At 27.0% G+C, this 26803-nt stretch overlaps 7 protein-coding genes across 7 annotated transcripts; 3 read left to right on the plus strand and 4 right to left on the minus strand.

The window, feature by feature from the left end:
* Positions 1–376: 376 nt before the first annotated feature.
* On the minus strand, positions 377–4024 carry OCT59_021618 (uncharacterized protein; the record flags this gene model as incomplete). Its single annotated transcript, XM_025322846.2, has 18 exons — positions 3885–4024; positions 3611–3752; positions 3485–3550; positions 3247–3421; positions 3085–3158; positions 2906–3023; positions 2493–2808; positions 2345–2425; positions 2213–2269; positions 1891–2135; positions 1684–1827; positions 1453–1617; positions 1231–1382; positions 1081–1158; positions 777–1006; positions 684–695; positions 518–605; positions 377–445 (listed from the first exon to the last, which is right to left on the minus strand). The coding sequence occupies exons 2-18, from the start codon at positions 3707–3709 to the stop codon at positions 377–379; spliced, it is 2169 nt and encodes a 722-aa protein (XP_025165223.1). The 5' UTR covers positions 3710–3752; positions 3885–4024.
* Positions 4025–5534: 1510 nt separating this feature from the next.
* On the plus strand, positions 5535–5753 carry OCT59_021619 (uncharacterized protein; the record flags this gene model as incomplete). The annotated part of the gene is made up of 1 exon (XM_066146648.1): positions 5535–5753. One exon carries the CDS (start codon positions 5535–5537, stop codon positions 5751–5753), a length of 219 nt encoding a protein of 72 aa, XP_066005762.1.
* Positions 5754–6727: 974 nt separating this feature from the next.
* OCT59_021620 (uncharacterized protein) lies at positions 6728–7566 on the plus strand (the record flags this gene model as incomplete). Its single annotated transcript, XM_066146649.1, has 3 exons — positions 6728–6815; positions 7239–7316; positions 7409–7566. The coding sequence occupies 3 exons, from the start codon at positions 6728–6730 to the stop codon at positions 7564–7566; spliced, it is 324 nt and encodes a 107-aa protein (XP_066005763.1).
* Positions 7567–8318: 752 nt separating this feature from the next.
* Positions 8319–10502, minus strand: OCT59_021621 (uncharacterized protein; the record flags this gene model as incomplete). The annotated part of the gene is made up of 6 exons (XM_025322844.2): positions 8319–8392; positions 8462–8485; positions 8556–8579; positions 8648–8662; positions 8723–8784; positions 8848–10502. 6 exons carry the CDS (start codon positions 10500–10502, stop codon positions 8319–8321), a joined length of 1854 nt encoding a protein of 617 aa, XP_025165221.1.
* Positions 10503–11073: 571 nt separating this feature from the next.
* Positions 11074–13654, plus strand: OCT59_021622 (uncharacterized protein; the record flags this gene model as incomplete). Its single annotated transcript, XM_066146650.1, has 1 exon — positions 11074–13654. One exon carries the CDS (start codon positions 11074–11076, stop codon positions 13429–13431), a length of 2358 nt encoding a protein of 785 aa, XP_066005764.1. The 3' UTR covers positions 13432–13654.
* A 350-nt stretch (positions 13655–14004) lies between these two features.
* Positions 14005–17397, minus strand: OCT59_021623 (uncharacterized protein; the record flags this gene model as incomplete). The annotated part of the gene is made up of 4 exons (XM_066146651.1): positions 14005–14155; positions 14219–14285; positions 14910–14996; positions 15063–17397. The coding sequence occupies 4 exons, from the start codon at positions 17395–17397 to the stop codon at positions 14005–14007; spliced, it is 2640 nt and encodes an 879-aa protein (XP_066005765.1).
* Positions 17398–22310: 4913 nt separating this feature from the next.
* Positions 22311–23038, minus strand: OCT59_021624 (uncharacterized protein; the record flags this gene model as incomplete). The annotated part of the gene is made up of 2 exons (XM_066146652.1): positions 22311–22519; positions 22654–23038. 2 exons carry the CDS (start codon positions 23036–23038, stop codon positions 22311–22313), a joined length of 594 nt encoding a protein of 197 aa, XP_066005766.1.
* Between the last annotated feature and the right edge of the window lie 3765 nt (positions 23039–26803).

Raw genomic sequence — 26803 nt, forward strand, 5'->3', positions numbered from 1 at the left:
TATAAAAGTATTCAAGAGACCACTTTTTAATACAATACGGTTTTCTTAGGTATACAGATATACTGCGATTAAATATACTAACATAAAAGACATGAGAACACCGACTACCAGCTAATATCTTTTCCCTTCATTATTGTTGATTTTATAAAATTTAAACATTGGAGAAGTTATTATATTAAAAATAAATAAATTAAATAATTATTATAGTGTTTTATTTATATAAATCCTGTTCTGTAAATTGTTTATTCTTACATATGATATATAATAAAGATTGCAAATAAAATAAATAAAATCGAGCTTTTAGATCCATGTCACGCCTTTAAACTCTCAATGTCCTTTTTTTTAAAAAAAAAACCCCCCTAATGAATAAATATTATTAATCTGCAGCAAAACATCTTTCTCCCTGAGATTCTCGGTTATTTCCCCACCATTCCGGGAATTTAATCTTAAATTATGAGTATATATCAGTAACGTTAAAAATAAACCTATCAGTTGATACATCAAATTATGTTTTTACCTGGATAATCCCGTTAAAAAATATGAATATAAACAGACTGACCATTTGAGATGCACTATCGAACGATGCAGAAATCACATAATTGTATCTAAAAAAAAACCAAGTATTAAATGTGAAAATGTTCGATCAAATCAACGATTATAATAAATGAATAAGCTTTTCTTACTTTTTCCATAATCTATAATATATTAAAAAAAAAAAGAAATGTATTATTAGAAAATCAAAAACTTTAAATATAATTACAATTTATATAACTCACTTATTCTTGTATCTATAAGCATAGAATTGACTTGCAAAACTTGCTAAGAATCCCATAATAATAAAATTTGTATAAGATTCAGGAATTAATTGTAATCCATTACAAATTAAAGGTACATTCACTAAATCAAATCTATATTTCGGATATTTTCGATGTAATAGATAAAATGGAATTGGCACAAAGACTCCAATTAAAAAACCCCAAAGAAGCGGGTGATATAGGGAATTCGGCTATATTAAAAAAGATCTAATTAGAACATTTAATTGTACAAGAAATGACATTAAAAATAATTAGATTTTCTTACACCAAATGTTCTTGCAGGTCCAATCAAACCCCACACTATTGAAGCTGTATTGAAAACTTGTGTATGATACCCTGATACCTATTATTTTTCAAAAGGTGCGACTTGTTAATTTCAAGTTAAAAAAAAAAACATGAAATATTTTAAACTTACTTGACCGGTTGGATCTTCCATTGTACCATCAAGAAATTGTCGTTTTGAAGAAATAATAAGTCTTAAAACCCAATAATTCATAAAACCTCCGACAACTGTACCATATAATTGAGAAATAAACATAGAACGTGGAGGAATTTTCATATAATGACCTTTGAATAAAGAAATAGATATTGATTAACGATATACGCGTGAATCAATTAAAACACTAATTTATATTACCAAGTTTAAGATCGGAAACCAAGAGAAGGCATTGATACATTGTTACGAAACCATAACATTTAAAGTATACATTGGCGATAGGCCGGCCAAGGAGGACGTAACCACAAATCATTTCAGCTAACACATTCAACCCAATTTGATTATTTGAGATCGCTTGAATTATACCTAAAAAAAATATCGTTCAAATAATAGTTCATATTCATTTATTTCTTTTGTAAAGAAAAATTTTACCAATTGGAAGCACCATAATTATTGATAATCCTATAGCCATAAGCAATCCCCACCACGGTAAATTCGCCTCCGTCGTATACCCAAGTACGATTGCGATTAATAACATAATGAAGAATATTGTAGAATACCAAGTATTTGGAATTTCTAAAAATTTGAATGATTTATTATCCACAACATCTGTATTAACGTAAAATTTCAACAATATACCTGGATAAACGCTCATCAACTTGGAATGAATATCATGTCTCTTTTCTTCTCGACTAGATTTGAACATTTTCCAAATATCTTTACCATGAAATAAGAACACATGACTCATGACTGCGGTAATCGAAATGAAAGAGTACAGATAATTAACAGCAAAGGTGGCCGATAAATATACTGGGCTATAATTATCGTAAGCTGTAACATTTAAAAATCCAGTTGTCTTATCAATAATTAATGTCTGATTATATCTATAAAAAAAAAATTTTATTAGTTTATAATCTTTATGTCGATATTCAAAGGTTCGGAATCAAACCGTATCGCTTACTTTTGTCCATATTTGTCTAAAGGAAGTGTGGATGTAAATGGAAATCTTTGTGCTTCCCTATTCAATTACGTTGAAACAATTAAATATACGAAACGATCGTAAACAAATTCGAACGAAAATTTTGATTCTTACAAGAAATTAAAATGATATAAAAGCGGGGCAACGATCCATACACCAATAATTATACCGACATAATAATTTACTTGAGCCCACCTAAACAAAATATTTTATAGTTGATAAATATTTGAACTCATATTTATGGTTTTTGTCTATTACCAACCATGGAGTATATAACGGCCCGGGTTGTCCAATTGCATTCCAATCCAATGTAAAATTTAGGATCCCTACACCATGATAACCACTTCCTAATATCTTCATCATCCTACTATATGGAGCTATTATGCATAATATAGCCATACTTGTTAACCAAGTGAACATGTACTGTGGTACGAATTGCCAAACGAACATGATTAAAAATGCGATAACGAATATCCGAAGTCTGTCACGTGCTTCAGACTTGCTGCCATGAAGTGTATTATACACGGACGCGATTACAAGATTGGACGGCCAAATCATACTTGGTGGATGAACAAGATCTATTTGTTAAAAAAAATAAATAAATAAAAAAATAAAATACAAATAAAAATAAAAAATCAAGTATTTCCAAATTTCGGTCATTCCTGCTAACCTTACATTTTCTAAGAAATCCCGCGAGACCATACCCTATAATCTGTGTGCTCATAAGCAAAAGAAACCCTTGACCAAAATTGATTGAGTGATGATAAAAAAGCTCTTGTATGGAAATAATATCCTATCATATAATACTCATTAGTTAATGATTTGACATGTAGAAAGAAACGCTTAATACATACCGTAGCGTAAGCTGAACCACCGCCAGCACCCGTCGCTACAAATATACAAACGTGTTCTTTGATATTGAATGGTCCTGTCAAACAAAAGTAAAAAAACAATAATTGAATATCATTATTGTTGAGAATATTATAAATATTTCTCAAAATAAAACTAAACCAAACCTGGGTTGAGACTAAAGCTCCATCGCAAAATTTGAAATTTTCGTGTTGGTAATACTCTTGCCATCCATCTTCCAGCAACATAAGATACAAACACCACAAAAAAAGGCGAAAAATCTCCATTATTTGGACGAAAATGATAGAATTGTGATATTGCCGCGCAAAGTGATGTGAAAAACTAAATATAAAATTATGGGTCATTATAGTTCTCCAATGATAATAATGAAAAACATGTACTCACCGTGCTCAATACCCAAAACCTAAATGTCAAACATGATAATGTTGGATCATCCTCTGAGCTAACAGCCTAAAAAAAAAAGAAAATATTAATTACAAGTATCAAAATAAATTTATAATTCATACGTACCGCAGAAATCATTGAATTTTCTTCATCATCTTCGTCCTCAATAATCGTATCATTTTTTTCATTTTTTTCCCTTTTCTCTGGATCAACAGTTACACCCATTTTCTTTTCCAAGTGAATTTCAGATATTGTTTATTATTTATATCTAAAATACAATGGTAGTTTGTTGAACCCAAAATTACGTGGAAACCATTAAGGGAAAAAAACAAATTAAAGATTAATTTTCAGAGAGTCGTAAAAAGAAATTATTTTGTGAGGTTATTATAGTAATAGTCACCAAATAACAAATAATAAGGTTTTTTTGGTATTATTATGCCCTAATTCGTTAGCAGTCATTTCAATAATGAAAAGCCACAAACCTAAGGGTTGATTTTTTTTTAACCAAAAAAAAAAGAGATAAAATTGATCAAAGAGAACGATCATATTTGAAAAATCAGTAGTAAAAGTAATCCAATTTCTTTATTCTTAATAGTGATATCACCAATTCGCTCACGGCTCACGTAAAAAAAATTTTGATTTACTATAATTTTTTTGTTTTTCATGAAAATTTTTGAAATTTTTGGTATTTTTTTTTAGTTGGATCAAATCCGTAACTTCCGAAACCGGATATGTATCCAGTATACTGATCGGATCAATCCAGATCCGGATTCGATCGACGCAAATCGGTCTTTTAAGAGATCCAAATCCGGATTAGATCGAATAAGCCCCAATGATATAATTAGAAAACAATGTTAGGATCCCGAATTGATGGTGGCTAATAACTGTTTGTAATATAACTTATACGGTTGCAACCTCAAGCCCCAGTCGAATGTTTGTCGATATTTAGAAGTGAGGTTTCGTCAGAGTTACGAATTCTTTTATTAATGGTTAAAAGAGGCTTAACGAAATGCTAAAGTTCAACCGTTGGGCAAATAAATAATTATTATTTGTATTATGAGTACTGTCGATCCGTTTTTGACAATATTCAAATGGCTTAATACTTATTCGCATCATAATTTTTATTTGATTCATTATACCGATGATTGGGACAAACAAAACCAGATCATAGAGATGGTGTGTTAGTACAGATAGTTTAGATGAACGAAAAATGATATGGCCCAAATGCATTAGTTTAAAATAAATTTATGTATCGTCGGCCGAATCATATAGTATACCTATATGAATAAAGCGACTTCTGGTAATGATTTCTTCCATATATTGACCAAGAAATTTAAATAAATCTGCTTTCTATATAAAACTTTGGTATCCACGGGTGATATCAGAATTAGCAAGTCATTGAGCTGGGGCTGAGAACACTGCCAAGAATGTGATTTGAACCAGATTAAGTTTGTACAATTCGTTTGATGAGACAATTGAGACATGAAGTGTCTTTAAGTCAATATAGTGACTATTTTGTAGAATAATAAAAAATATTAAAATTAAATTAGCAGAATGTACACTTAAGAGATGTGTGCATTTATAAAGAGCAAAATATTAAGAGCTCTTTCTAGGGAAATCTTACCACCACCTCATGTTATATAGCCGATCACTGACCCTATTCAGTTTTTAAACGCGTTAAACATTAAACATGTTAGTTTTTTTTTGCAAAATGTCATTAAAAATTCCTTCACATTTAATATTAACTCAAAAGCCAAAAGAACAGCTTAATAGTTTACCAGTTTTAAACTTTGTTAACTTATAATGGAGTAATAAAACGCAAGAAAGGCCATAGTTTTTTACAACAATAATAACTTTATATTAGAAAAAATTCTACCTGAACATAAATGGAGAACACGTTATAGTGATAAAGCTAAAGGAATTTATGCTTTACAATGGTGCTGTGGAAGTAACATGAGTTTAAATACGAAAAAGTCTAACTTAGAAGAAGCAAAAGAACGAAAAACAAGAAAAATATGTGAGTTTGTTGGTTCTTGCTTTTGCACGAATTATGAAGCATGAAGGACTGTATATTAGTATATTTGGTTATTTAAATCATTTAGAAGATTGTCAAAGTTGTCTACCACCACCACTTCGTATAAATGAAACAGTTAAATTGATGGCCCAAAATTTATTACAAATAAATGTTCACCCTTCTCATATCCTTGATGAAAACAAATATATGATAAAAGAAAATATTTACCCGTTATCTCCTACAAAAAAGCAATAACGCCATAATTGCATTGTTTTTAATACTTTTTACATGTTCATATTTTATTTGAAATAATTTAAAATATTTGAATATTCATTTATAAATCATGTAAAATTAGATAACATTTTTTTCATTTGAATGTTTAATTAATTTTTAATTTATTTAGATATTTCTGTTAAATTATTAATTTGTTTTTTTTAAAAAAAAATAATAGAAGATTTGAATATTCAGTTGAAATTCAAATATTATGTGAAATTCAAATTATATTTGAATTTACATTTCAAAAATTTTTGAATATTTGAATCTTATTATAACTTTTAAATAAAAGCTCTAATTCCCAAAAAAGTAAATTTTTTATGCTGATTATTTAATGTAGGGTAGAATTAAATTTAATAAAAAAACAGGAAAAAAAGAATTTGTTAAATAAATCATTCAAAATCAACTCTAATACTTTAAGTAAATTTGTAGAATAGACAAAAATACATATACTGCATATTCTTTTTAATTAAAAATTTTTTCATAACTTTTTAATAAAGTCACATGATATGTATATGAACACCTGTATAAATTAAGAAATTCTCTTATTAATTTATTATTTTTATTTAGTTTTATTATACTGTTGCATATATACTAATGTAACTTTAGCAGAAGGCAGAGTACCATCATCCATTCACAATATTATTTGATATTATTAAGCAATTAACTAGTAATTCCATTCAATTCAAATACATTCATCATAATGGTTGAAGTTGTATTTTGGGTGACCTTGATATGGTGCAGATGAAAGGACTATGCCATTACATAATTTAGATACCACATGTGAATGGGAAGAATATATATCAAAGGTTTTTAAATCATGTCATATACATTTTCAAAGGTAAGATATTTTTAAAAAAAGCAATTTACTTTTATTGAATTTTTTAACATTTTTTTAAATACAACACTAGAAATATAAATAATAAACGTTTTAGTGATCCAATTAAAAAAAAAAGATGAAATCTTTATTAAAGACAACTAGTCAAGTGGAATTAAATCAAATTTTCTTGGAACTTGAAAAATCTGATGAAGATGAAGTAAAAGGTATTTTATTAATTTAATATTTAATAATTTATACTCAATTTTAATTTATTTATTTTTATTCTTTGAAATTATTAGATTGAATTGAAACCCACACATCTTAGCATCACTTAATACTTCTGCATCGTTAATGGATTTGGAAATTTGGAATTGATATGGAAATGATACAAATACTGCTGAAGCCGCACATGCTTTGGTAAATCGAACTGGCAAGCAATTAAAAATTTTATCAGCAATTTTACGGTTTTTATGATATATTATTTAATGAAAACCAAAATTATTTTAATTTTTAAATTTATATCACTCATCTGTCCCTTATACAAGACGGGATAAAAGGTCAAATTAAAAGACAAGCATATGCAACAAATCGAAAAGGTATAAAACTTCATTTAAAATTTATATCAATAAGTTAAATTTTTATTTTAGGAAAACGTAATGAAGGCCCTGAAGTTCCATCAAAAAGGGTACGATCTACCACTAAATCATCTAAAATCAAAATCGATAGTAATTAGTGATGATGATAGTGATGAAAAATATAAATCCTCAAACGAGAAAGAAGGAAAAAAAAATATATAATTTATTATCGGTCAATGAAGTTAAGAAAAGGCATAAACACTTAGAACTTGAAATAGAAGAAAGAAAAATGGATTTGAAGGAACGTGAAGTAGCTCTAAGAAAAGCAGAAGCTGAAGTAGAAGCTATTGAATTTGCTAATGAAAGAATGAAATTGGATCTGGAAAAAAGTAAAACATGAATTGTAAATTGTAATATATCCTTTCTGATGTAATATGCTGATGGTTTTGAAATAATAATTGGAAAATTATTTTTATTTTACAGTAATAAAATAATTGTAATTACTGACCAATATATAAAGTTTTTCTCATTGATCATCGTCTTATTTTTTATTTAAAGGGATTTTTTTTTTTGTAATACGAAATTTTATTTTTTTTCCTAACGTTAAAAAAAATTCCAAGTTTACAAGTTCTTATATTTTGAATTCAACGGTTTAAAATTTAAAGTTTCACTAACTCCTAACAGAAGAAATGAACAATAGAAGTGAATTTAGTCATGACATTCATTTTTACATTTGATTATACGCTTTTTTTATTTTTGCAGAAAAATAACAGATATTTCAAATTCCCTTAGCACCATAAATATAAAAGAAAAAATATTTATTTATTTCCATTTTTTTTTTTAATAATAAGTATTTTTTGTTTAAAAAAAAGGTTTAAAAAAAATAAACATAAAAATAATTGCGATTTTTTCATTGAGTATATATATTTCGCCATTTTTTATAGTGGTCCAAAATCGGCATTAATTTGCATTATGAGTATGGTATGGTATTAAGAAATATTCATTCATATCTGCGGTATAGATTAATTTACTATACTGTATAGATAAAAATAACCATACCGCTATCATTTGGTTCCGCCGTAGTTCCGCCGTAGTGTTCGTCGTAGTGTTTGTCGTACTATCATTTGGCTTCTTCGTACTATCATCTACTTCTCATTTGGTTTCTAGTTTCCCATTTGTTTCCTTACTATTCCTGCGTGGTGTAAGTTTCTTGATCAATTTAACCCCTAAAAGTAAAAATAAGTTAATGCTATTATATAATAATATTAAGGCAAATCTTGGTTAAGCTTACTTACCTCCGCTTGTGACATTTGAGAGTACTTTTTTCGCAAAATAAATTAATGCCATTATATAATAATATTAAGGCAAATCTTGGTTAAGCTTACTTACCTCCGCTTGAGACATTTGAGAGTACTTTTTTTCCGCAAAATAAATTAATGCCATTATATAATAATATTAAGACAAATCTTGGTTAAGCTTACCTTCATTTAGTTTGCCTAAATAGTTGAAATAATTAATTTGGTTAATGATAGATGATAATACAAACTAACTCTTACCATGTGAATTGACATAATAATTCTTAAGGGTATCAAGAGTCTCGGTGGTAAGATCATCATCACTAATGATAAAAAAAGCATTATTATAATCATAAAAGAAAAACTACGAAGTACAAAAGAAATACCTTTCAAATGGAATCAAGAATAAACATTTAAAATCACGCTGCGAATTTTCACCAAGGAACTTAACTTTAATTTGTGCTAACCGTTGTTTCAAGAGAATTTGCTCACTTTTATTTAAACATATACTAATAAATTTCGGAAATTTTTTTAAATTTAATTCATTAAATTCATTATCACAATACTTTCCAACGGTAATAATACTGTCATTCATATCTTTCTCAAACAACTTAATCTGTTCTGTTAAAGTAGTATCTTTTTTTGGTATGGCAAGTACATTGAAGCTAAACTTGGGTAGCCTCTCACATCTTTTTTCTCTTAATGAATAAGCAAATGTATTTAATTCTTTGTAATCGTTAGAAAAACAATGTCCAATTAATGAATCCTTTTTATCAACAACGGGAATTCCTACGCAATAATAGTCCGATGAATCTAATAATTCAAACATCTTATGATTACATTCATCATACGGCATATAATCCTTTCTCAAGACTTTTAATTTCATGGATTCAAATTTTATGTTGGGTTTTAAATATGTATCATAACCGATAACTATCCATCTAATTAAAATTTCCGTGTCATCACTTCTTTCTTCAAGACAATGAACCATAAGTTCTGGTTCCTTACCAGGTGAAGTAAGGATTTGACAATGATAACAATAATTCATACCAACAGCCGTTGCAAAGATAGAACAGTCGGCGTTGTTTGAAATAATGTTTGAGACTTCTGATGGTAATTTAATTTTATTCACTTTATAATTATCATCTATATTTTCATCATTAACACTATCATCTTTTTCGATAGTTATAAGAGAATAAAGAATTTTTTTTCCAAAAATCGAATATATTTTTTTACGTAAACCAGCATCAACAAAGTGAAATACACTCTTTTGTTCTTGAAATTCTATGCAATCCCAATATCTACAATACTTCAATTGTTTCTCATCATTTTCTATTAGACCGCCAAGGATAATTTTAGTAGGAATGAATTGACCATATTTTTCAGTAATTTTTTCAAATTTTTCTATTTTTCCGTCTTCTATGGCGTTTTTTACCTCTTCGATAAAAGCGACGCTCGCTTTTAATTTATCAATTTCAAAACGTGCTTTTTCATATACAGTATATTTTACAGTATATTTGGAAGGTGAAGCACTTTTGCCGTTTTTTTTTGACCGTCCCGCGAAATTTGGTACATTCTTGTCGGTAATATAAAATCGTTTCATATCTTTTTCATATTTATATGAAACTGTAACTTGTTTTTCAGCGTTAACAGCGTTAACTTCTACTATTTTAGCAGAATGCAATATAAGAGCTTGTTTATTCGCTCTTTCGATCCCTTCTGAGGTTATCATCCACCCCCTATCCAATTGGTTCAATTTATTCAAAAACTTCCAGTAAGTTGTTGTTACTAAAAACATATCTATTTCGTTCGAACCTTCAGTGAATTCTTCCATGAAATCTTTCAACATAAAATCGTCTTCATTTACACGTGATATTTCAACAGCAAAATCATCATCAAATTTTTGTGAAAATGATAATTTGTCATTGATCTCATCAGTTTCTTCAAGTTCTTTGCGAAAATCTGATAATTTAGTATCTAAATGAGCATCTTTATGAAATTTCGAGCCATTTTCTTTATTTTCTATTTTAACCTTAAGCATTTTTAAAGCTTCGTTTAAGAAATTTTTTTTTTTTAATCAAAAAGAAAAAGTATGTACTTTTTATTATATATTTTTTTTTCCTCGTAGTATTTGCATGAAATGCAGATCATTATGTTGTACTCTTAGCCATCATTTGGTTACACATTTTTCTAGGATACATACAGCATGTGAAGTATTAAAAGGTAGAATAAAATAGATATACCATCTCATTTAAAGACCCTTTTTTTCTTTTGTACTTCGATGCATGTACTTAAATTATATCATTTTCATCAAAAAATAAAAGGTTATGATAGTAGGTTTTTTAGCGATAACATTGACACTGCATATCAATTTTTTAGTGATAAAAAAAAAAGATTTCTTTTTATTATTAGGATGATTTGAAATGGCAATTATTTCATCATTTAATTTAACGATGTTTATTAAAAAAATAAAAAAAGGGTGTAGCATGCATGCACATTTTTTGGTTTTTCTTTCCTTTTTGTGTTGTGATACATGTACTTGGAATTTATATCGTTTTCATAAATAAAAAGGGTTTGTTCATATTTTTTTCTTTTTCCTAACAACCCTTAATATGTCTACCGGAAAAAATATTAGTGTGAAAGTAACGGGAGAGGACGGCAGAAGTTCGCTTTTACGATTGAATATTGAGGATAAATTGGAAATAATTCGTAAAATACTCGAGGAGGATGAAAAGATTATAATGAATGATAAATTATCATTTTTATGGTCTACCGACTCTTCTGACATAAAAGACGCAAAAAAAGTAACACGTGGCGAAGAATCTGATCTTATCTTAAAAGACATCATTAAAAATAATACTTTGTATTTAATTCCTAATCCTACTACTAAAAAAAATATAAGAGCGAAAGTAGCGGGAGAGGACGGCAGAAGTTCGCTTTTACGATTGAATATTGAGGATAAATTGGAAATAATTCGTAAAATACTCGAAGAGGACGAAAAGATTAGAATGAATGATAAATTATCGTTTTTATGGTCTACCGACTCTTCTGACATAAAAGACGCAAAAAAAGTAACACGTGACGAAGAATCTGATACTATCTTAAAAGACATCATTAAAAATAATACTCTGTGTTTAATTCCTGATCTTACCAAAAAAAATATAAGAGTGAAAGTAGTGGGAGATGACAACAGAAGTTTGCTTTTACGATTGAATATTGGGGATAAATTGGAAAGAATTCGTAAAATACTCGAGGAGGATGAAAATATTAAAATGGATAATAAATTATCATTTTCACGGTCTATCAACTATTCTGACGTTGTAACACGTAACGAAGAATCTGATCTTATCCTAGTAAATATCATTAAAAATAATACTTTATGTTTAATTCCCGAAAAAATAAGAGTGAAAGTAGTGGAAGATGACGACAGAATTTCGCTTTTACAATTGAATATTGAGAGTAAATTGGAAATAATTCGTAAAAAACTCGAGGAGGATGAAAATATTAAAATGGATGATAATTTATTATTTTCACGGTCTATCGACTCTTCTGATATAAAAGACGCAAAAAAAGTAACACGTAATGAAGAATTCGATCTTAGCTTAAGGGATATCATTAAAAATAACAATACTTTGTATTTAATTAAAAAGGACGACTATACTGATTTTAAAGACAGACTTAAACTTGGGTATGGGCGTATTTTAACTCCTAATAAAATTAATATTGAAATTTCGAAAGAAGAAGTATGTACAATGGAAATTATAGTATTAGATAATGGAGGTGACAAGAAAGTCGGTGATTTTAGTGACTTTAGAACAAAGAAAGGCTGGGCTAACAAAATATCTATGTTCTTTGATGGTAAGGTTAAAATGACGAATTATGGACCGGTAGGGCTGCCTTTACACGACGACACAATTTCTCAAAAACAAAAATTTACAAAAGTACCCAAAATAACTCTGAAATTAGATAAGTTCCAACCGAAACATAATTTTATTAAAGAGGTGGAAAAAGCCCTAAAATCAGAAAACTTTGATAAGATTTATGAAGATTTTGGGCAATTCATTCCCACCGAAGTTACTTTGGGCGGTTTATATTATTATGAGACAAGCCCAAATATCACTTTAACCGAGGAACGTAATACGTGGGAATGCATAGAATTTCGGAATCCGAAGAGCATTTTTGAAATTTTAAATAAGAGACTACGTAAAAAACTATATAAATTCTTTGGAAAAAAAATTCTTTATGGTAATTATATATCACGGACGTGTCATTTAGAATATGGAAAAAAAGAAATTGTTAATTTACCATTAGAAGGAAAGTTCCGTGAAATAATTAACAATGAAAAAGCCGATTGTAGTATTTTCGCGGAAGTTGTTGATGAAGAAGAAAAGAAAAATGATTTCATTAACTGTCAAATTTATTATCCACAAAATGAAAAGCCACAACTTATTATTCATTGTTTCCAAAAAAACAAACAAACTTTACGCCGGTTAAAAATTGGGTTTATAGTTGTTGGTTACGATATACATTTCAACCCTAATAATTTTAATGACCTTAATAAAACGAAGTTGGAGGTTTTGAAAAATACCCGTTTATTTGAATCGGAAAGCCCTTTCTTAGGAATCCCAGTGTTAAAAGAATTAAATGATGAACCTATTGTTGTAATGCATTATTTTTCAAAAAATAATGAAAATAATATTGAAGCAAACGTATTCTCTTATAATTTGAGAAAGAAACAATATGTTGAATCATCCAATTTTAATTTTCACGTACTCAAAATTAAAACTTCAAGAAAAAAAAAAGATTACGAGACCGAGAAAAATAGTGTAAACCAAGATTATATTAGCGCATGTTTTAAAAATGGAGTTTTTTTGAAACTTGTCACTTGTAAATGCAATAAATCTTATATTAAAAAAATATCAAAAAGTAAAAACTGTATTCCTTGTGAAAATATATCAGGAATAAGTTGAAATCAATAATTACATATACTCTCAATTATTTTATTTTTTTATAATCATTAGCGTTATTTCTATTTTACCATTCTTTACCGATAATATTTTAAAAAAATATTTTTTCACTAGTGATGACTCAATCTTTAATTTATTTGTGGTATATAGAACTGAAGGGATGTAGAAATAGCGATATAATTAGAGATTTATAAAATAAAAGTATTTTTTTAAGTATAGTGGTAAATAAAGAAAAAAATTTTTGTAAAATTGAAAATTTCTTTAATTTGAGACATAGAAACACAGTTTTCTCGTTTTTTTATTTCAGTCCACGAAAGATTTGTGTACATAGTGGCCACTGCATACAGTACCTCTTAATATTACCTCATGATTACTACGAAAATTGATTAATAATACCCGGGTGGCAATTAGAAACTTTTTTTTATTAAATTATTAATTAAAGTGTTAAAAAACCTTTTTTATTAAAAAAACGCGAAACTTTATTAAAATAATGTTAAAAAAAACAAATTTTTTCTTATAAAATTAACGTTTTAAACTATCAATTAGTTAATTTCATTATGTAAAATGTAAAAAAAATTAAACTGCTTGATTAACAATAGTATCATCCATGCTAAGAAGCTTTAAAATTTTTTGCTTCATTTCAGGCCAATCATTCATTTTCCATTCACCATTGTTGATTGCTTCTCTAATGTGTTTCCGAGCTTTTTCAACACTTACACTATAATAACTAAACCATAAAAAGTTATTATTATTAAGTATTCTAAAAATAAATAAATAGATAAATACTTACATTATTTCAGGAAACCAAGTTCTCCAACGTCTTTGATGAGGTAATAAATAAAAAAGTTCAATTTCTGCTATAATTTCCGCCTTTTGTACGTAATACAAGGCATCATCATTATTCTTTTTAATCTCGTCACCAAGTAAACCAATAATTAAATTCATTAAATATATAACAATTATGAATGAAAATACTGTCATCAAAATGAATAATATCGCATTTTCAATTGTCGGTTTTGGTGACCAAGGTGAGAATGAATTTTGATTCCCTAAAATTATTTGTTATACAAGTTATAAGTTTACATTTATGATAAATAATAATTAACGTTAGTAGTTACCTATTAAAAATAAATATGTTGCAAGAAGAGAGGTAGGATATGAATAAAATAAATTTGTATTTTCACTAGGAATTTGAATAAGAGATTCGTTTAAGATATTTCCATTTTCATCAGTTTGATTGTAAGTATTAGAAAGAGTCCAAGGATTATTTGGATCATTTGGATTTTGTGCACTTAACGAATCTATAAGATTTTGAGGATGTAATAGTAAAAAAAAAGCATGTGCAAAACTTGCAACAATAATTGCTAATACTGACAAAAAAGGCAATACACGTTTAGCTACTCCAAACATTATTGCAAAAATGATACTAAAATATTCAAATGCTCTAAAGAAAAGTAAAAATTTTAAATCTAATAATAAACATGAAATTGATAGTGTCCAGTCCGGTATATTATCATATTTAATCCAGTAAATTGATGCAATAGTAGCAGAAAGGTACGTGCTTAACTCTGAGTTTTTATAAAAGTTAGTTCAAGTTTAATAAATTTAAAGAATAAATTTAAAAATACGCTTACCAAATAAATTCATACGACTAAAAAAATATTTATTTGGTTTCTGGATAAACTGCCTTAATTCATGTATAAGATGAAAAACTCCAAATACAGTTGAAGTTTGATAAAGCTTAATACGAATTTCTCTAGTTATAGAATTTGTAGGATAAGAAGCAATTGTAAAACATACAAGAAAAATCGTAAATAATAACCAAATAATAATATAATATGCCCTTCCAAATTTATTCCATTTAAATCTAATAATTGCTTCACCATTCCAATTTGAGTAAACTTCCTTTATACAAGTATCAGTAAAAACACTCGATGGAGGATAAAATAATTCATTCCAGAAACTATATTCTAAAGGATAACGAGAATAATCTACATAGGGTACAATAAGAGTGATATATTGTATAGCTTTTCTTTCGATTGAAAAATTCCGTAAAGTATTCACTAAATCAATTAAATATTGAAAGGGTTTAAGGAATTTTGAATAGCCGGTTTCAATAATTGCCATTTCTTGGCTAAAAGTATAAAAATGCGAATGATCCTTAACACTTTTATTAAAAGGGTCTAAAATCATAAACATTTCAGAATTAAATTTGGTTATGTAATCAAAATGGCCTTTATATAATTTATTCATAGATGATGTTATAATATTCAGAAATTTCAGATTTCTTTTTGGATCTTCTTTAACAAGTTTCATGCATTTTTTATAAATATCTTCCATACGACGAGTTAAATCTGAACCAGATGACTCTATTAAAATCGGTAATAAAGTTTGTCCATATTTTGCAAGACATCTATCGTCTTCAATGATATATATATCTTTATCTAAATCAGTAATTTCACTCGTTATCGGCAATATAGATTTAGAAAATTCTTTGTTTATCTTCACGAGTCCTTTTTTGTAATAATAATATTCAATTTTAATTTTCTTATTCTTGATATCGTAATTATATATTATTACAGTGTCGCTAGTACAATTTCCATAATATCGTAGCGCCAATGCATTATTATTAAGAATTTTCCAGTTCCACTTCGAGTTCCATGAGTTATCCTCTAAATTTTTTGAGTTCAATATTCTTTGTTCTGCAACAACTGAGAGTTTTTTGTTTTTCAGATCTATTCTCCATTTATATTTTTGATTTTTGAAGTTTATATCTTCATTTTCATCAATATATTTACAATTATTTAAAACTAATTGTCTTAAATTTACCATATCAGGAAAAGCCAAAGTATCATTGCAATAACTTCCTTGATACAAGTAATTATTCCAACCAACAAAATCGTCGTCATCCCTATGAGATCCAAAAAATACCTTATGTTTATCAAGAAATTCCTGATCAAAATCTACATTAATGCATGAAAATTCTCCATTAACTAATCCAAATGCTTTCTCTAAAACTGAATTATATTCATAAAACTTATCCTCATAATGGCCTTTATTGAAAATCTTTGATACGTCTATGGGTTGTTTATTGATATCAGTTATATGATATAAAAATATATTCTGTTTTTTGTATTTTTCATCCTGTTTTTCATATTTTCCAGGTAGATTAAAAGCCAAAAGATAATCATTATTTTGTATTTTGCACAATTCTATTTTTCTTATATTGGTATCTTTCAATTTAATATTTTGAATTGGAAAATGCACGCTTTCTGAAAAGATTGCAATTTCATTATTATATTTTATCACGATCGAATTTCCTTTAGATATTACTGTAAATATATTGTTGACTTTATCGATTCTATCAGCTGTAAATCCAAGCGAATAACTAAATTTCAATCGAAATTTTTCTAAATCCCAATGAAATAAATAATTTGGAGAAATAACCCATATATTATCATTCTCATCAATAGACACGCCTCTTATTACTTCATTGTGTGACAATAGTTCATGAGATGACATCATCTTACCGTCCTTAGAATAAACCAATATTTTATTATCATCGAATATTGCAAGATTACCCTTTTTAGTGAAATTAATTCTAGGCCGCTGCATTTTGGGCGGAGGATTAAGTCTAATTGGACTTTTGATGTTTGGCATTTTAAAGGTTTTAATTTCACTTCCTAGTACATAACAGACAAGTTCACTATCATTTACTTTAATATCATCAATAAATCCTGAGTTTTTTAGTAAATTACCATTTTCTCGAAATTTTAGGACCAGTTTAGAATCTTCTACATCCCATTCTTCAATTGAATTATCATTATAGCTGTATGTGATGACATATCTACCATTAGGAGATGATGATACTAAAGATATTTGTTCTCCATTGTGCGCTTTTTGCGGATCGATATGATCGAAGTGTTTATTATATTTATCATATTCTATTTGAATAATATGAACATCCATATGGATTATTTTTTTTTAAGGCAGTACAAATTTTTGAGGGAATTTGTTAAAAAAAAAATAAAACAAAATGAAATAAAAATAAAAATAAAAGAAAAGTCGCAATAATAAATAACAAAGACGCATTCGAATCGACATACAAAACTTATTCAAATTTACTATTTTGATAGATGGGAATGAATTTTTTTTTTTTTTACTGATGGATAGAATTCGAATCGACATGCAAAATTCATTCAAATTTACTATTTTTGATAGATAGAATGAAGGCTTGTATTAAAGTTCATTTGGCATGCATGACAACGCAACATGAAATCAAGTGAAAAATTTTTTTAAATAAAATAAAATAAAAAAAAATATTATTTATACGAAAATGAGTATATTGTAAATGTAAAAAGGTTTCACAAAATGCAACGATGACGAATTTGACCAAAAAGCGATTTTAAATGAAATGGGCTTTTTATAATGAAGTAATCGTGTATAACAGGGCGGACATCCTCATATTATCACATTATTGCCGATCATTTTGCCGATCATCTATTTTAATATTATCACATAAAAAATACCATTTTTTTGCAAATTTAACTATATAAATTTTATTTGTTATCAAAATTCATCCAAAGTCCGAAAATTAATGTTTTCAAATCCAAAAATTAACTAAAACCCAAAAATGGGCTGAATTTTAATAATAATTAGAAAATTAAATTATTTTAATGATATTGTGACAACCAGTGATTAAAATTTAATTTTTGTTAGTTTTTTAGATTCATCTCGTCAAGACAAACATTTTGATAGTAATTTCATAAAATTTTTACACTAATTGATTGAGAAATTGCATTTTGAAAATTTCTATTTATTATATAGATTATAACAAATATAATTGCAAGTATAAATTTAGCCATAACTTCTTGATTACCTAAAATTAGGAATGATTACTTCGGCCATTGATTTTAAATCAGTTAAACTATGACCCATAAAAGTTTCAAGTTTCGGCCAAACTTCTGTGACTTCGGCCGAAGCTTCAAAGTCTGATATCACCCAATTTACTATAAGATCGGCAAATGATCGGCAAGGTGATATAAGGATGTCCGCCCCGTTATCGTGTATATGGGTATTTTTTTTTTTTGAAAAAAAAATTTACAAAAAAAAATTTTTTTTTTTATAACTGATAAACAAATTTTTTTATTGATGTAAATTGGATCGGTGCAAGCGCAGCGCAAATCAACTGAAGCAGCGGCGCAGCGCTCCGTCACTCCGTGCATACCGCATAAGTGCAAAATTTTCCCTACGCGCAAAAACTTCTCCATATGTGCAAAATTCCCTGTACATGCAAATATTGTAAATATTGTCCTATATGATAATTATTTCATGTAATTTAAGGAGTAAATCATGGGAAAAATATACATCACATACATGCATTGCCTGCATGTATCAATATAAAATCATTTTTTATTTAATGCAAAATTAACAATTTGTTTAGACGAATTTATAATGTCAGTAAGGAACTGCCTAACAAGAAAAAAGAAATAAGACGTTAACTTTTTGTTAAAGCAATTCGGAATACCCTATCCCATCTTACCGAAATTCATGTCCAAAGATATACTCAAAGGTGTGCCCTTTGCATCTGGGACCTGTACAAACTAAGAGACGTAATAAAAACTCCTACAAAAAGAAGAAAGAAAAGTTTCCCTGTAAAAAATTAATTCCGTGTTTTGAATCCGTAATTATTCCGTTTTTATTAATAATCGCATGATTCCATGTTTTACTCCATAAATGTGGCATGTGAGAACTTTCGATTTTATTACGCGAATTTTTTCGATTTTATCACGCGATATACAATTCCGATATGAAACATTGTTTAATTTTTTGAAAAATTCGGCATATTAATATATCCTTAAATTCTATCAATATATATGTCCTATATTAAATTTTAATTATACCAATTTTTATTAAAATTAGATTATTATTGGCTAACTTTTATATGTAACAACTTATTAATTTAACGCATTTTTTGATATAAATGTTTGGTGAATTCAAAATTCTACATAATAATTATAACTCAAACTTTCCAAATTAATAAATAGCAACTTGATATACTTGTATTCAAAATTTTACTGAATATGGCCCTATAAAAAGTATTTATATTTAAAATATAATTAAAAACTTTTTAAAATATATTTAAATTATACTTAAAATATATTTAATTTAAAAATTGTGAAATACTTATAATATACTTAAAATGTATTTAAAATTATCTTAAAATATATTTCTAATATATTTAATTTTTGCAAAAATACTTAAATTATACTTAAATTATACTTAAATCAAAATTTAAGTATATTATAGATATATTTTTTACATACTTAAAATATACTTATAATATATTTTATAATATATTTTAAGTATATTTTAAATACATAAAAAATATACTTATAATAGTCTTATAATATACTTAAATTTTAATTTAAATATAATTTAAATATATTTTAAGTATATGGGCAAAAATTAAATATATTAGACATATGTTTTAAGATAATTTTAAGTATATTTTAGATATATTAAAAATATATTTTAAGTATTTTGCAATTTTTAAATTAAGTATATTTTAAATATATTTTAAATATATTTTAAGTATAATACTTTTTATAGGGTGGATGTAAAATAAAGAACTTTAATATACAGTGGGTTACAAAAAGTGACCGACCACCTAAAAATTAAATAAAATTAAATATTCTCATTAATAATTTTATTTTTATTTTAAAATTAAAAGTGTAAAAACTTATTTTGAACCATTTTCTTGCTTGATTAATGTTAAAATTGTATATAAATACTTAATTTTCAGAGTAGAAAAAATTTCAACATTTTAACCAAAGCAGATAAAGTAAAATAGGTATAGAAAATTGATTCCTTAACTAAAAATTAGCTTATTTTCAAAAATTCAGAAAGATTCAATCAGTAGTTGTTGAGAAATCCACTTTTAAAAATTGGCAAAATTGATGATCTACATATAAAATTATAAGAATTTCACCAAAATTCATTGATTTTAAAAGTAGTTTTCTCAACAACTACTAATCGAATCTTTCTGATATTTTGAAAATAGACAAATTTTAAGTCAAAGAATTGATTTCTGGTATTTATATTACTATAGCTGTTTTGGTTAAAAAGTTGAAATTTTTTTCACTTTGAAAATTGAATATTTATACACAATTTTATTATTAATATAAAATTATTAATGAAAATGGTTGAATTTATTTAATTTTTAAGTGGTCGGTCACTTTTTGTAACCAATTGTATATCATCTGTATAAAATTAAAATTGAACATAATTCTTATAAAAAAAATGCAAATAATTTAACTTACATATAGACTAGGTGAACGCTTTTATATTCACTTTAAAGAATAGACCAAGACCTATCCAAAAAATTAAAAATTACTTTGGTTAAATTATTGGTTGATGAATAAATGCGTTCAACACATTTATTCCTAATTATGAATTTGATTGACAACATTTCTATATGTAGTGAATCAATTAGAAAGATCTTTGATTTCAAAATTAGAGTGTGATTTAATCTTTTAAAATATAAAATTATTTGTTTAGCCAATATACACATTGAGAAAATAATACCATATTACTAATATTACATCATAAAATTTCTTACCAATAAGTTATTTTTAAGATTTTGTATTTTATTTAAAGGAATGAAAAAGAGTCATTCACTATTCAAAGAAAATAAAATAATAGATAGATCAGTTTCTAATAGAGAAAAATTATGTAAATAATTTATTATAAAATCCAAAAAATTTGTTTTTTAAGAAGTTGTTAAATATACAACTAAGAAAAGAGCTTCTTCAAAAGGGTTTTTCCATTATAAATTTCAATAAACATATAGTAGATTTAAAAGCTTAAGTAAAAACAAACCTTTGAATATGTCTGTTTCCATTGTTGTAAATAAATCTCATATTTCTTTGTTTCTTCAGCTTATTACAATTTGAAAGAAAATGTACTATGCTTATTTTCGTTTTATAAGAAGTTTTCAAGTATTTATAACTTCTGGATTCTGTTTCTAATAGCCAGATTTCTTTGTAATACGTTTAAACATAACCTGAAAAATCAATTTTTTTTATCGTTCTTCGCTATTAAATTTTTTGTGGCACAATTAAAATAAATTAGTACAATTATCATATGCCGATACATTTGATATCTAGCCAATAAAATACATATCTATATAACAAACAATTACGTCAGTGTTATGACTGTTATGTCATTTAAAATTACTTGAAAACTTGATGATTTACTTAAATTTTATTTGTTATTTAAGTAAAAACCATATTTGCCAATCGTCATGTGATTATTTGAAAATCGGAAAGCCTACTATGCTCATAAATGTAGCATATTCACAGAATTGATAATTTACTGGATAAATTTTATTAATAAAATGGAGGAATATCAGATAAAATAATGAATCTAAACTGAATAAATTTTATTATCAGATAAGAATAAGATGTTAAATTGTCACCGAATAAATTAATGGAAAAATATCAGAATTTTTATTTTTTTTTTTTTTGCAAGGTAGTGCAATTTGTGAGTTTATTAATTATATAAAAGACAGAAAGTTTTACATGTATAATTAATTTGTTTAAAACTCCAAACCGGTCCCCCATCCATAAGATTGCTCCCGTGCCCTACCATCACCTTATGAAATTCACCTATATCCTCCCATAGTAGCTATCAGATTATATAGGACCATCATCATCATATGGCTTTAGTAAATGCTTTCACTACCCTCTAAACAAAAAGAAGAACTATATTTGTATTTATATAATTTGAGATTGTTATATGCCTTCCAAATTACCCTATTTCCATTTTTAATAAATTGATTTATATATTGTCTTGTTTTTTCTAAAGCAACTGACCACTGTTCACCACATTTGAAAATTTTTCTTCCCTTCAGGTCCATATGTACCATCTTCCACTTGCTGGGTTGGAATTCTTTCATATACGATACGTTGTTGTGCTGATATTTTTTTCCTTAAATCTTGCTTTTTAATTCCTTTTGTATGTTCCCAATCTGCAACTATGTCACAACGTGGTTGCCAAATAACCTTATAAAATTCAGTAATAAACATTTCTAAAAAAGGGAAGCAATTGTTAGTGTAGCTTTTTCTGATTTGACAATAGACCTGAGTTCTCTATATCTTCCTTTTGGGAAAAGATTCCTTAACATTAGATGTACAAATGGGATAGGCAACTCTTGGTTAAAACCTGTTGTATGAACAAAGAAATTTCTATTCCATAGATGTAGTTGTTGTATATCCTCTTGATTTAGTTGAATATATTCTTTTTTTGAGAGAAAGTCTTTAAGCATTTGTTCACATTTGTTTATAGTATTGTTGGCCATTATTAACCATTTATCTCTGAGTTGCTGGCAATAAATTATATGATCATCATCTTCATTTTCTACAAGACATAACCTGCACTTTACATCTCCATATAAATCATATCTTCTTTCTTTCATAATTTCCAAAGTTGGTAATAGATTGTTTGTAAGCTTCAAGTGTTTGATGAAATTGTTATTTACTGTTGTTGTTGTGCAGTTAAATCCTGTGTTTTTTTTAAATATTGCCCAAGTAACCTTCTCTTCTATCATGTGAACTTGTATCTTGGAAAATTGTTCTGCGTGTACGATTAAAGGACCTACGATGCTCTAGTGCAGACCCACATAAATTATCTATAAATTTCCTGATGTGTCTGTCAACCCTCTTACCATCCCAGTATAAATCATATTTTAAGTCTTTCTGTTGTGAATATCAGAATTTTTATTGAATAAAATTTATTTATAAAATGGAATAAAAAATGGATAAATATAGGATAAAATATTGAATTTTTTCTGAATAAATTAATCATTAACTTTACAGAAACTTTAAATTTTCAAGTGATATCATTTTCAATATTGATTTAATATCGATACGATATCGAAATAAAGTATTATCACTTCGATATCATTTCGATATTAAATCGATATTGAAATGATATCGAAATGATAATTAAAATAATATCGAAATGATATCTTTAAATTAAACTTAAAGATGTTGTTTCGATATCATTTCTATTATCATTTGATATCATTTCAATATCGATTTAATATCGAAATGATATCGAAGTGATAATACTTTATTTCGATATCGTATCGATATTAAATCAATATTGAAATGATATCGAAATGATATCACTTGAAAATTTAAAGTTTCTGTAAAGAATTAACCTTCCTGTTTATCTTGCTCTTTCATAAAGGAGTTTCTGGAATAATTTCTGTTGTTTTCTGCTTTCTTTTTCTACTTTTTGTACACTGGTCGAAATCAAAACTTTCGGTCATGTGACAAATCGGCTGATCTGTCACACATTTTGGCCAAATTTCGTAAATTATTAAAAATCGGCCAAATTTCGACATATATGATTTATGGTTGATTTATTAATTTTGTTAATCAAACGTTACACATTATGCGTTACGCGTATTAAAAGTTTAAAATAGGATCATCTTATACATCCTTTTTTAAACTTTTAATAATTTTTTTCTTCCCCTCCCCTTTCCTTTCCTTCGTTCCCCTTCCCTGTTTCCCCTTCTTCCCCTTTCCCTTCCTTCCCTTTTCCTTCCTTCCCCTTCCCCTTTCACTTTTTTTACTTTTTTTTTATAGGTTCAGCTTTCAGGTGGGCCTAGTGTAGAAACTCCAAAGATTCGTAAGTACGAATTCTTTGGAGTTTATTTTATTTTTTTTTAATATAAACGGTTACTAACCGTTCTTTTTTTACTTTTTTTTTTAGGTTCGGCCGTTCAGATGGGCTTCCAAAGTATGGAAAAACTAAGTTTCGTAAGTACGAAACTTGGTTTATTTATTATTTATTTTTTTAATTTAATTTAATATGAACGGTTACTAACCGTTCTTTTTTTACTTTTTTTTTAGGTTCGGCCGTTCAGGTGGGCTTCTGAAGTATAGAAACTCCAAAGATTCGTAAGTACGAATTCTTTGGAGTTTTTTTTTTATATTTTTAATATGAACGGTTAATACTAACCGTTCTTTTTTATTTTTTATAGGTTTGGCCGTTCGGATGGGCTTCCGAAGTATGGAAAAAATAAGTTTCGTAAGTTCGAAATTTGGTTATTTTTTTTTTGTTTATTTTTAATATTATGAACGGTTATTAATAACCGTTCTTTACTTTTTTTTAGGATCGGATGTTCCGAAGAACGGGAAAATTCTAAGATTCGTAAGAATCTTGGATTTTTTTTTTATTTTTTTAAAAAAATGTTACGAACGGTTACTAATAACCATTCTTTTATTTTTTATAGGTTCGTGTAGCTCGTGTTCCGAAGAACGGGAAAATTCCAAGATTTGTAAGAATCTTGGATTTTTTTTTATTTTTTAAAAAAAATGTTACGAACGGTTACTAATAACCGTTCTTTTATTTTTTATATAGGTTCGGGTGAACTTTCAAAGCAGCCCAAGAATGGGAATTCCAAAGATTCGTAAGAATCTTGGATTTTTTTTTTTATTTTTTTAAAAAAATATTACAAACAGTTACTAATAACCGTTCTTTTCTATTTTTTAGGATCTGGTGGGCTTCCGAAGAACGGAAAACCAATAAACCAAGATTCGTAAGTAAGTACGAATCTTGGTTTAATTTTTTTGTTTTTTTTTTAATATATAAACGGTTTACTAATAACCGTTCTTTTCTTTTTTTTTAGGATCGGGTGGGCTTCCAAAAAACGAAAACCCAAAGATTCGTAAGAATCTTTAATTTATTTATTTATTTATTATTATTACGAATGGTTTACTAACCATTCTTTCTTTTTTTTTATAGGATCAGGTGGGCTTCCAAAGAACGAAAACCCAAAGATTCATAAGAATCTTTAATTTATTTATTTATTTATTATTATTACGAATGGTTTACTAACCATTCTTTCTTTTTTTTTATAGAATCGGGTGGGTTTCCGAAAAACGAAAACCCAAAGATAAAGATTCGTAAGTACGAATCTTTACTTTATAATTTTTTTTTTGTTTTTTCTTTATTACGAACGGTTACTAATAACCGTTTTTTCTTTATTTTTTAGGTGCGGTGAGCTTCCGATGAACGAAAACCCAAAGATAAAGATTCGTAAGTACGAATCTTTACTTTATAATTTTTTTTTTTTTTAATTTTATTAATGAACGGTTCCTAATACCGTTCTTTTCTTTATTTTTTAGGTGCGGTGGGTTTCCAATGAATGAAAACCCAAAGATAAAGATTCGTAAGTACGAATCTTTACTTTATAATTTTTTCTTTTTTTTTTAATTTTATTAATGAACAGTTACTAATACCGTTCTTTTCTTTATTTTTTTAGGTGCGGTGGGCTTCCGACGAACAAAAACCCAAAGATAAAGATTCGTAAGTAATATACTTACGAATCTTTTTTTTTAATGTTATAGAACGGTTATTAACCGTTCTTTTGATTTTTTTTATAGGTTCAGGTGGATTCCGTCTTTCCAAGGAACGGAAAAAACTAAAGATTCGGTATGAATCTTTGTTTTTTTATTTTTGTTTATTATTACGAACGGTTTCTAACCGTTCTTTTTCTTTTTTTTTTAGGTCGGTGTCTTCTGAAAAATGGAAAAAACCAAGATTCGTAATACGAATCTTGGTTTTATTTTTATTTTTATTTTATAATATTAACGAACGGTTACTGATAAACCGTTCTTATTTTATTTTTTTAGATTCAGTGGGCTTTCGAAGAACAACGGAAAACCAAGATTCGTAAGTAAGTACGAATCTTGGTTCTTTTTTTATTTTTTATTTTTATTTTTTATTACTACGAACGGTTTACTAATAACCGTTCTTTTTCTTTTGTAGGTTTCGGGATCTTTAGAAAAGTGGAACCAAGATTCGTACTTACGAATCTTGGTTTATTTTTTATTTTTTTTTAATATTATTATGAACGGTTATTAATAACCGCTCTTTTTTTTCTTTTTTATAGGTTTGGTGTCTCAGGTGGGTTCTGATAAACAGAAAAAAACCAAAGATTCATAAGTAGAATCTTGGGTTTTTTTGCTTTTTTAATATTATGGAACGGTTACTAACCGTTCTTTTCTTTTTTTTTATAGTTTCGGTGGGTTTCCAAAAGATCAAGATTCGTAAGTATATACAAATACATGAATTATGTGATTGTGGAATTGTAGATTAGTAATACTTATTTGTAATATGCATTTATAAATAAAGTTGTGATTTATTGCGAATATTAAATAAAATGAGTTGTGGCTGAATATTAGTAAATAAATTTAGTACAAATTTGCAACATAAATTAAGTAACATTCGGAAAACTATTCACCAAAATTTGCTATCTGAAATTGTTCCGAATGTTAACTGAATTTTGGCCGAAATTTCA

This window comes from Rhizophagus irregularis, chromosome 30 (genome assembly GCF_026210795.1).
Source record: "Rhizophagus irregularis chromosome 30, complete sequence".
Lineage (NCBI taxonomy): Eukaryota > Fungi > Glomeromycota > Glomeromycetes > Glomerales > Glomeraceae > Rhizophagus > Rhizophagus irregularis.